The sequence below is a fragment of the Salvia hispanica genome, chromosome 3, assembly GCF_023119035.1.
Source record: "Salvia hispanica cultivar TCC Black 2014 chromosome 3, UniMelb_Shisp_WGS_1.0, whole genome shotgun sequence".
NCBI lineage: Eukaryota > Viridiplantae > Streptophyta > Magnoliopsida > Lamiales > Lamiaceae > Salvia > Salvia hispanica.
Window position 1 is genome coordinate 43,102,318 of NC_062967.1, and position 12,022 is coordinate 43,114,339.

At 36.9% G+C, this 12,022-nt stretch overlaps 1 protein-coding gene across 1 annotated transcript; it reads right to left on the minus strand.

Annotated features, from left to right (window-relative positions):
• Positions 1-4,014: 4,014 nt before the first annotated feature.
• On the minus strand, positions 4,015-5,882 carry LOC125209424 (UDP-glycosyltransferase 83A1-like). Its single transcript, XM_048109023.1, has 3 exons — positions 5,313-5,882; positions 5,028-5,188; positions 4,015-4,908 (listed from the first exon to the last, which is right to left on the minus strand). Exons 1-3 carry the CDS (start codon positions 5,818-5,820, stop codon positions 4,189-4,191), a joined length of 1,389 nt encoding a protein of 462 aa, XP_047964980.1. The 5' UTR covers positions 5,821-5,882; the 3' UTR covers positions 4,015-4,188.
• Between the last annotated feature and the right edge of the window lie 6,140 nt (positions 5,883-12,022).

Below are 12,022 nucleotides of genomic sequence, written 5' to 3' on the forward strand. Positions count from 1 at the left end.
ATTAAAAACCATAACTCAAATATCTACGCGATAATTACGAACTAAGTTTGTATATGGTCTCCATCGATTGGTCCACAACTTATGAAGCTACTTTCTGAATCTTATCGCCACCCATGCTTTGGGGACAATAATCCTAAGAAATTACAAATTTCAGAAGTCCAAACAGAATTTACGAGATAGCTTGGTCTAGTTATCAATCCATGAACATTGTTATGGGAGTGGGTTGTAGAAACAAGATTCTGTAATGCTAAATCTGATGGTCGTGCCTAGGCAATACTTGGCGGCCATGTCATGCTGCGGTCTCTGGACTATTCGTCGGTGTTGTGACTAGTAAAAATGTTAAAATTTTAATGGGTATTGACCTCTGCTTGAGGGTACAAAATTTTAATTTTACAGTTGTGAGAATTTGAAAAGTTTTATGGTAAATATTCTGTTTTGTACTGCAAACTAAATCGTCAAAATGTAACTCAATTCTCTTTCTGTAATTCTTAAAGAAAACAAACTCGAGGGCCAAAATTACATAGAATGGAAACAAAATTTATACATTGTTCTCACGGCTGATGAGTACAAGTTTGTGTTCACTACTCCAAGACCTCTAGTGCCGGCGGCTAATGCTGCGCAAGCAGTGCGAGATGCGCATAAACGGTGGCATAAGGCGAATGAGATGTTAAGTGTTATATGTTGGCCTCCATGTCAATAGTGCTTAGACATCAGCATGCTGCCATGGCGACTGTCGTCGGGATTATGCAAAATCTCACGAATCTCTTTGGTACTCAAAATCGAACGGCTAAGTCTCAAGCCTTTCAGAGTATCATGGCTAAGACTATGAAGGAGGGTTCATCTGTGTGGGACCATGTCCTCGAGATGATGAGCCACCTCAGTCAAATTGAGGTTTTTGGAGGCGTCATTGATGTCGAGTCCCAAGTTACTATCATCCTTCAAAGTCTGCACCCTAGCTTTCACCAGTTAAAGCTCAATTTTGAGATGAACAAAAGAAACTACACCTTGGCTGAGTTGTTGACTGAACTTCAGTCAGCAAAGGATCTCATGAACCAAGGTAAGGCTGCGATGGTTAGTTCGACACATCTTTCCTCTGGCCCTAGGTTTGGCGCAGGAAAGAAGAAAGTGACGAACCAGGTCGTGGCTAAGGAAGCTAAGGGAAAGAAGAGAGGAGGTCAGGTAAGAAGCAAACAGGAAAGTGTTTCAAGTGTGGTGAGAAGGTGCATTGGAAGCCAGAATGCCCCAAAAAGGGTAAGGCTACAGGTATGCACTAAGCTCTAGTTGTCGAGTCATGTTTGGCTTCGACTTCTCATACTTGGGTTATAGACACTAGAGCAACTGATCATATTTGTTTTGATCCTGACTTAATGCAGGTGACAAGACGACTATATGATGGTGATATCGAGGTCCAGCTGGGCGACGATACTAAAGTGGCAGCCGTTGCAGTGGGAGACGTTTATTTGCGTTTTAGTAGTGATAGATTTTTGGTTTTGAAGAATGTTTTGTTGATACCTTCTTTTAGAAGAAATTTAATTTCAGTTTCTAAATTGGTTTTTTATGGATATTCGATTTCTTTTAATGACCATTGTGTTATTAAGAAAGATGGTTCTTATATATGTCGTGGTATAATGAAAAACAATCTGTACACAATCATATCTACACAATTTAATAATTGCAAATTAGAACTCAATAGTGCATCAAAAATTTCAAAGAAAAGAAAGGAACCTTCAAGTTCAATGAACGAAACGTACTTATGGCACCTTAGACTTGGTCATGCCAACCAAAGGAGGATTCAAACTGAGTCGTTTTCCACGTGTGAATCCTGCTTAGAAGGCAAGATGACTAAGAGACCTTTTAAAGTGAAAGGAAATAGGGCCAAGGAAGTACTAGAACTCGTTCATACTGATGTGTGTGGGTCAATGTCAACCGAGGGAAGAGGTGGCTTTCGCTATTTCATCACTTTTATTGATGATTACTCGAAAGTTGGATATGTTTATTTGATGCGCTTTAAGTCTGAATCTTTTGACAAGTTCAAAAAGTTTAAGGCTTATGCGGAGACGCGTCACGGAAAACGTATCAAAAGCCTGCGATCTGATCGTGGAGGCGAATACCTAAGTGCCGAGTTTTTGGACTACTTATCGGTAGAGGGAATTGAATCCCAACTGACTGCGCCGGGCATACCCCAGCAGAATGACGTAGCTGAAAGAAGGAACAGGACCTTGTTAAACATGGTCCGATCTATGATGAGTTATGCATGACTGCCTATTTCGTTTTGTGGATATGCCTTGCTTTCTGCAAGCCATATATTAGACAATTTTCCGTCAAAATCTGTTCCTGCTACTCCATATGAGTTGTGGAATGGGCGCAAGCCCAATTTAGAGCATGTCAAGATATGGGGGTGTCCAGGTCATGTTTTGGAAAAGGATCCAACTAAGCTGGATTCAAGGACATAGGTATGATTTTTTATAGGTTACCCCAAAGGTTCAAAAGCTTATGAATTCTATAGTCTTCGAGACAAGAAAGTCATTGTGAGCACTCACGCAATATTCTTAGAGGAAGACTTTGTTATGAATCATAAACCTAGCAGTGAGGTGGCTCTTGAAGAGCTCACTTCGGTCACAAGTTCCATTAACCAAGAACAAGTACCAGTTGTTCAACCAATTCCCACCTTTCAATTTCTACTCCTAATATTGTAGTGTCACGCCGCAGTGGGAGGGTCTCTCATGATCCCGAAAGGTACATTGGATTGGGAGAATCTATGGATCACTTCTCGGACAACAATGTACTAGATCTCTGTCCACCAATAAACTTCCATTTTGTCATTTTAGAGCATGAGCAAGTGGATATACAAACGTGAGTATGTATTAATCTATAATACATACTCTGTCCACCAATAAACTTCCATTTTGTCATTTTCGTCCGTCCACCAATAAACTTCACAATTTTTTCTACCAGTTTTGGTAATGGACCTCATTTTTTTTTTACTATCTCACTCACATTTCATTATAAAACTAATATACTTCACCTAGGGCTGGGGAAAAATATCGAAAAAATGATATATCGCTCGTATCATATTGAAAAATATCAAAAAATTATCGAATTTTTGATATATCGTAATTTCCGATACGATACGATATCGTATCGAAAACTTTCGATACGATAACGATATGAATTTCCTTATATCGCGATATATCGTTTTATATCGAAAATACGATATATATCGAAAATTTACGATATATCGATATTTTCGATATATATCGATATTATATTTTCGATATATATCGATATATATCGATATTTAACGATATATCGGATTTCGATACGATATATCGAAATATCGATACGATAACGATATGAAATTTTTTTATATTGAAAGTTCGATATATCGAAAGTTCGATATATCGAAATTCGATATATCGAAACTTTCGATACGATAACGATATGAAATTCTTTCATATCGATATTTTCGATACGATACATGATACAACGTTTTCGATACGATATATCGTATCGACCCACCCCTAACTTCACCTTCCACTAACCTTTTAAATCCACTTTCTACAAACTTTTTTGAAAATCTGTGGTGAGGCAAAACTCATCATGTATTAATGGATGGAGGAAGTGGAGTCCGAGGCGGACATACTAAGGGTCTTGAGAGATCCATGGAACCCTCAACAATTTCGAATAACTCTATATTTTTATATTTATAACAATTACGGACCTACCCTCTTGGGGGACCCATTGAACCTCCTTGACTACCTCACTTTTTCTACATACAATTATTTAGGTTACTCCAAAATAATGAAATGTGTACTATGTTGTGGGACAAGCTATAGCAAATTTTAACAAACTAAGTACTGAAGATACACTCAATGGTGAGGATGGAGTAATAATTTAGTAAATGCAACTATAATTGATGTTATGTTTGCATGATCTGGTTACATATAATACTCATGCAATTGATTACAATGCTAAATTGATATTTAAATGTTGTTGCAATTCAAGAACAGACACTATAAAAAGCTTATCGATTTCATTTATCAAATAAAACACCCTTACATAGTAATCCGTTTGACAAGTAAAAACCTTATCAATTTCATTTCATAAAAAATAGTCCTAGTACATAACAGAAACCATTACATAGCCGTGAACACACAAATTTTTGGAATAAGTTAAAAACCATACCATTCATCTCCTATAAAGATGATCAATAAACTTCTTCAAATTGTTGTAAGACGTTCCACCATCGGCAACACTCTTACCACACATTTCCTTCAGCTTCAGTGCATTTTCCTTAAACTTATTATCAGAAAACAACATGTCAATTTTGTTCTTGATTTCATATCTTGATCTAATAATCCCCTCTTCATCAAAATCAATTTTCAATCCAATCCCCCACTTTTCACAAATGTACCTCTCATTATGCAACTGGTCACCTAAATAGGACCAACATAGGAAAGGGACCCCATTGCTCACACCTTCAATTGTAGAGTTCCATCCACAGTGAGACACGAAACAACCAATGGACGGATGTGACAGGACTCTTTTTTGAGGTGCCCATTCCACAATCTTCCCGAGACCAGTCCCGAACCCAGGAGGGTACACGACTGGTGACCCATTGGCAAGATCGGGCCGGACGACCCATAGAAAAGCCCGGCCCGATAGATCAAGCCCGAAAGCCAACTCATCCATCTGCTGCTGAGAGAAAACTCCCGAGCTTCCGAAAGAAACATACACCACAGATCTATCTGGTTGGGTATTCAGCCAGCGTAAACAAGATGAATCTTCATAGAGGAAATTGGTGGATTCGACATTGTTGGAGTCGAGTAAATTTAAGGGCCCGACTGGCAAGAGGTTAGGGACCAACTCTGTAGCTGCAGGTTTCCGAAAGAAACATACACCACAGATCTATCTGGTTGGGTATTCAGCCAGCGTAAACAAGATGAATCTTCATAGAGGAAATTGGTGGATTCGACATTGTTGGAGTCGAGTAAATTTAAGGGCCCGACTGGCAAGAGGTTAGGGACCAACTCTGTAGCTGCAGGTTCGTCTTTGAATCCTTTGGTTGTAAATTCGAATAACACCTTTTCTATTTCCGGGTCTCTAGAGAAACTCCATAGAAATTCACCATTCCTCCAAGAAGGTATATCGTTTGAAAGACTAACTACATCCCCAGTTTGGAGAGATCCTGCACTTAATTTGTTAGGATATATATATTGTCCGCTTCGAGCTAAGTCCCAAGATATTATTCACAGAAGATAGTAATAATAGTGATTAAAAAACCTTAAACAAAAGGGATGATTAAGTATTACCATTTATATTAAGAATTCCTTGCTCTAAGAGTTTGGGAGTGTGAAGCATGAAGGCCAAATTGGCGACGGAAGGTGTGGAAAAGGCGACAGGCTCGGCTCCCATCTTTTCTGCAGTTTCAAAAATCCATGAAAATGCGATATCAGCAATGAGACAGGTAACCTTCTCGTAAGGATTGGAGGTGTTGATCCTTTGAATCAAATCGGTTAAGCTTTGTGGCATTGTCCTTGGGAGATTTTCGAGCAGCGTAGAGTGGTTGTTTGGATCGTCTTCAGGAGTGAAACCGTCGGGAACAGTTTCCATCACTATACTGTGGCAGGAATCATCTTCTTCGTCTTCGTCTTGTTGTTTTTGAGATGCAGAAAGTATTTTGTGATGAATAGAATGGGCATTGACAAAGGTGACTTTAACGCCGTGTTTGGCTATTTGGCGACAGAGGCTCATGAGCGGCTTCACGTGGCCTTGGAGCGGGATTGGAACGGCCAACACATGAGGTCTCTTTCCGGCCATCGGAGCTCCTTCTTTTCAATTCCTATCGACTAGTCGAACAGATAATGTGGTTAAAAAATTGTACGTATCAACTCTCAACCACATATTTCTTTCCATCCTTATCACGAGTGCTCTTTTAATAAAACATTGGGATAATTTTTAAAATGCTGGGATAGAATTAATAATTAATAAAACATTGGGATAATTTTTAAAATGCTGGGATAGAATTAATCATTAATAAAACATTGGGACAATTTTAGTCTATTTATTTAATAATGAAAGAGACGTGCTCCCTCCGTCCCACAAAAGATGTCACACTTGTGGGACGACACGGGATTTTAGGAGGTTTTGTTTATTGTGTTAAATGAAGAGAGAAAATATAATTTTTATATTCATGTGAGAAAGAACTTTTTCTAAAAAAGGAAAATATGACATCTTTTGTGGGATTAATTAAAAAGAAAAGTGTCACATCTTTTGTGGGACAAAGAGAGTATAATAATATCAATAATCGTACACTTCAAATTTAAACCACATATTTTTCCTATTCTTATCACATGTGCTCAATGATATCTTTCCTTTTTCGCTTCGTAGTTTTCTTTTAATCTTGTAATAAAGTGTTGGGACAAATTTAGAAATGTGGATAGAACTAATAATTATAGTAGTATTCGTTATTATACTAATAATTAATCTATGCGTCCGTTATTAGTTATCACTTAATCTTACATTTATTTTAAAATTAATTCATTATGTTGATATTGTTTTAATATTATTTGTTACTGTATTTTGTTGTCTATTTATATATTTTAACGATTCAGATTATAGTTTTAAGTTTGTACAATATATAAAGTTTGGATTTTATCAATAATGGATTCATGTGCCAAGTGGTTGAATAAGTCTTCATACTTCTCTTTCATTGTTAAATAAGACATGCATAGACTAAATTGCAACACTAACGTTCATCTTCTATAGTCGAAAGCTCGACCTTACTCTTTCTTTCCTAAGCTTTTTTTAACCTAATTAAGTTTATGCATTGTTAAAAACATCTTCAATGAGCTTTTCTTTATTAGTTTTAGTTTGAATTTATTAATCATTTGGATTTATTAATTCTTGATTACATATATTACATTAATTTTTTACCTATTACTCCCTCCGTCCCACATTAATTGGTACCGGTTGACTTGACATAAGTTTTAAGAAATGTAGTGGAATGTGGATCCTATTTTTATATATTAATTTTAAAATAAAATGCGAATGGAGTAAGTTAATGGAATGTGAGGTCCAATAAAAACAATACTCCCTCCGTCCCACAAAAATGACACACTTTCCTTTTTAGTTTGTCCACAAAAGATGTGACATTTCCCTTTTTGGAAAAAGTTCTCTCTCAAATGAATATAAAAATTATATTTTCTCTCTCCATTTAACACACAAAACAAAACCTCCTAAAATCCCGTGCCATTTTCAAAGTATGCCAACTTCTCTGGGACGGAGGAGTAGTAAAAAGAAAATTAGTGTCAATTAATGGGGGATGGAGACCGTACTAATATTTATTTTATTAATATAATCAAAATATAAAAATCAAATGAAACACGGTATTCAACTACTATTCCTATTATGTCGATTGCTTTTTTTCTCTTAGAGCTTCCACAACGGTGCTCTCCGCGGAGAGATGGCTTGTCCCGCTGGTACGAGACGCCGACGTGACACCGTTGTATGCATCTCTCCACTAAGGGCTGCCCGCCGCGGAGATCTCATCCCTTGCTAGCGAGCCACGTGCCCCCTCACACATGGTGAGCTGTGGAGGGGCAGTGACGTCCACTCGCCTCTCCGCAAGTGGGCGTCGATTTTATTATCGTTTTCTTAAAAACGATAATGGCACACATCTTAACTTAATTTTCAAAAATGTAATTTTCTTTTAGTGTAATAAATAAATTAATAACTGTACTACACATTTTTGGTGATAATATACGTAAACCAATAATCTATATCACAAGTTAGATAGTCCATTTGTCTCATTATAAGTGAGGTACTTTTTTAGACCGTTATTTTGCGAATATGATAATAAATAGTTAAAGTCGATTGAAAATAATTAAGGGAGAGAATAATATAGAAGAGAGTCGTATCTACATTATTCTTTTACTTACTTTACTTTCTCCTTACTCTAACTACTTATTATCATTTTCGCAAAACAATGGACGAATAGAAACACCTATAATGGGACGGAAGGAGTGTATCATATCTGGGTGATGACATGAGATTTTATGGAATATATTGTTTGTGTGTTAAAAGGAGAAAAAAAATAATTTTATACTTTCTATGTCTTATGTTACTCACACTATCATTTTTAGTTCAGAAATTTGAGATTGATTTTATAATACTAACTATATTAATATTTTAAGTTTATTGAGAAATCATTTAATCAAGGAATACATAATTAACTTTAATATATTAATTAAATACGATAAGTCTTACTTAAAATAGAAAAGTAGTTCAAGTCGAAACAGAAAAGTGCGAGTAACACGGAACGGAGGCAGTACAATATATTAATGTGAAAGGATATAATAACTTTTATTGCAAAAAAGAAATGTTATAGTATTTTTTATCCAAATTATGTATAGAAAAAATATGAATAATTGATAAACTCGCATTCCAATCTGTTAAATTGAGTTGTTGCTATGATTGTTGTCGAGTTTTATAGCTAGAATTGTGTATGTCAGGTAATTATGAGATGTTTCGGAGTTTAACGAGTTTGTTGAGAATGTTCAAGAAAATAGGTTGAAATAAGCCAAAAAATACATATTATGTAACATCCCGGATTTTCAAACCCTAATTTTAGAGCCCAAAAATTTATTATTTATGACGTGGGAGACGTGAATTAATTTATGAATGCATTTATGATATGCTATGACCGAGTCGAGTCTAGGGTTTGCGTTGGAAGTTTGAAAAGTCAAACTTGTTGAGTATGTGATGTGGCATGTGATTTATTTATAAGGTGAATTAATTGTTTAAGGGTGCGTGAGAATATTAGAGAAAATTTCCATAAATACTAGCCACCTAAATATTGAGATTTTCGAACCCTTGACCTTTTGAAGGAGGAATTCTATTTTTTCCGGATTTAATTTAATTCTTGGGATATTTATCCAAATTAAAATCTAAAACCCAATTATTCCTTATTTTTATTGAGAAAAATCGAGCCCCTTATTTCCTAGGTGATTTTCGAAAATCACCCATGTAGGGAAGGAAATATTATTTTGTTTGTTTAATTGATTCCTTATCGATTTCCTTCCATCCCTAAAATCAAATATTCTAGTAAATCTTACCATACCTCAAAAAGATCTTGCCATATCTTATTTTAGTTAATATTCAAAAAAATCCATGCCTTATTTAAAAGGCATAGAAACGCCTATTTCAATCCCTAGTTGGGAGAACTCTTATTTTTATTTTGCTCCGTGATATTTTATTTTACTCCGTAAAATATACCAAAACAAAATCTTGGCTAATGAAGAGCCATATATTTCGAAATTTCCATGCTTGATACCCTAGTTTATTTTGTTATTTCTTCTTCCCTACTCCACAATATTTTATTGTGTAGAATCAAATCTTACCAAATATTCTATTTTATTTACCTAAAGATTTTATTGAGCACTATAAATAAGAGAAACCCCTAACCCTAGCCCCCATAATTTTCGCCCCCTACCTCATTATTTTCGCCTCCCTCTCTTCTCCACACTCCCTCAATTTTCTTCTACTTTACTCCAATAATCCTTCAACCTTTGAGAAGAATTAGAGTTTGAGCCTCAAGATTTTTGAAGAACCAAGTCTTTACTTTGTTTCTACCGTTCGTTTTTCTCAAAAAGGTATTCTCATATTAATCTTCTTCTTTCTACTCGATTCCTCTTCTTTCTAACCGATTAATCGGTATTCTTGAACCCTCATGCATCTTGTTTGAGTGAAAGTGGGATGAAGGGGATATGGAAAAATGTATGCATGTGTGTGGCGTGTGTGTGTGCATGTTGTGTGTGTATGTGTGTGTTGTGCGTATGTTGGCAAAATACCCTTGTGTGACATATATTGATGTTAGATCTAGAGTTGAGATGTGAATGGAACTTATGTGATGAACATGACCTTGATTGATGATGTTAAGATAATCGATGGGAAAAGGGAAAAGCGTTGAGACATGCATGAGTTAGGAGTTTGTGTTGAATCTGATTTGTGATGTATGCCTATGTGATTAAAAGGTGAAACCTTGGTTGCGAAGCAGGATAACAAAGGAAAGAACATACTTGAAATCTAAGCAGTCGAGGTGGGCTTTACTCTTAAACTCTTTTATGTGCAAATTTATGAATGTGGAGAAATAAGGGCGGTTTAACTGTTATGCCATGTCCTATGTCTGTTTTGTTGTGATATTGTGCGCCTGATGCCCAGTTTGAGAGTTCGCTCCATTGGGCTATAGGGCTATGGATATGTTTAAACGAATTCGGGTCTGAGTAGGGCCGCAAACCTTACCAGGCTGTGTACACGGTGGGATCGGGAGCCGTCCTTGCTTGTCGGCCGGTCTCGTGGGCGAAAAGTGTGGCCACACTTTCATCGCACCATGGAAAGATTTTGATTGTGATTGTGGAAATTAATGAGAAAAGTGGGGAGTTGTTTGACTGGCCAGTCTATGGAAAATAATTTTGTGATACTCGTGATATTCTCTTATAACTGCTTAAAACTCGAGTTCACTTGGTAAGGGTGGCATAACTTATAAAATGTTTTGGCAACGAGTTCACTGAGTATTTCAAAATACTCAGCCATGCATGTGTTTTCCTTATGTGCAGGTGATGCACTTTTTATTTGCACTATAAATACCTGCAAGTATACAGAGTAGGTATAGTATAGCAAAAGGTTAGTACCGGGTATCGAACACGGGGAAGATGTACACAAAGTGTCTATCTTCTACTAGAACTCAATTACTATCTGGAGAAACAAGAATTTTTGGAAACTTTTGAAAACAGTAAATATTAAAAACAGTAAACAACTAAATGCAAGCAAATCACGGAGAGAAAAGTATAGAGATAAGGGGAATTCCAGGGATGTGCTTTCGCTTTTATGGTTATACAAATTCCAAACTACAATACCCTAGCACAGTTAATACTTTGAAAGGACGAGTCACCTAGCTTATGCTCATGCGATACAAACGTTGATTACTAACATTAGGGTTGTCAATCCTAACACGTAACTCCAAAAAGCTCCTAAGACCCTTGAAAAGTCCTCACTCTCAATTAACAGTGCCGTTTTAAAGGAAGCTAACTGTAGTGTCTACTAAGTGGATCTAACTCGCTAGAACTCTGTCACAGTTATGAAGCAAGTTGTATTGAATCATACATAATTGTGTCACTCAATTATGAAGCATCATGATTAACTTAGGGAAGAAACAAAGTAAAAACAAAACGGATATTAAATAGAAAACGGAATTGTATAACCAAAGTTGCTACTAACACATCCCTAGAATCCTATGAGTTTAGTTACACATGACTGAATAAACTAAAAACATAGATTGAAGGGAAAGCAATTTGAACATAAAACTAAAGCAAATAAAACCCGTAGGTTGAATCCTTGTCGTTCTTGATGTTCTTGAAATCCTTCTTCAACTCCTTGCACAATTGAAGTACTCTAGCTTTTGATCTCTATGAATGTGTTCTTGTTGTGTGTCCAAAAAAAAAACTCTTTTTGATGAAGCTTGAGGTCCTATTTATAGGGGAAGATTATTCCTCATCATAGAAGGAAAAGATCTTCAAAATTTGGTAAATCTTGGAGCAAATCTAGGGCTGGTCGGATTCGCCGCCTTTCTCCGGCGGGCCGCCGCACCTTGGCCGGCGGTCGCCGCGTTGGAGTCCAGAGACTCTGACCCTTCGGTGGCGGACCGCCACATGTCCTCCGGCGGTCGCCGGGCGAGACTCTTCTCCTAGCGTAAATTTCCGAGGCGGGCCGCCACATAGCTCTGACCGCCGGGCGCCGGCGGTCGCCGTACAACTTCGCGGCGGTCGCCGGTCGCCGTCTGACTCCAGATTTCCAGACTATGCGTTTTTACTCCCCTTTTCGGCTCAAATATGCACATTTCTCACAAAACACGTCAAAATACCAAAATGTATAGAATATGCAAATAATGGACATGTAGAGTGATTTTGATAACAAAAACGGACCAAATAATGGCCTTAAAACAGTGCAAAATCCGGGCGTATCA

Excerpts from the sequence above, each read along its gene's own strand:
- LOC125209424 (XM_048109023.1), bottom strand. The coding sequence starts at position 5,820 with ATGGCCGGAAAGAGACCTCATGTGTTGGCCGTTCCAATCCCGCTCCAA. Across the intron at positions 5,189-5,312 it reads AGGAATTCTTAATATAAATG|GATCTCTCCAAACTGGGGAT; the intron begins GTAATACTTAAT and ends AATTAAGTGCAG. Across the intron at positions 4,909-5,027 it reads AACCTGCAGCTACAGAGTTG|ATCTGTGGTGTATGTTTCTT; the intron begins GTCCCTAACCTC and ends CCAACCAGATAG.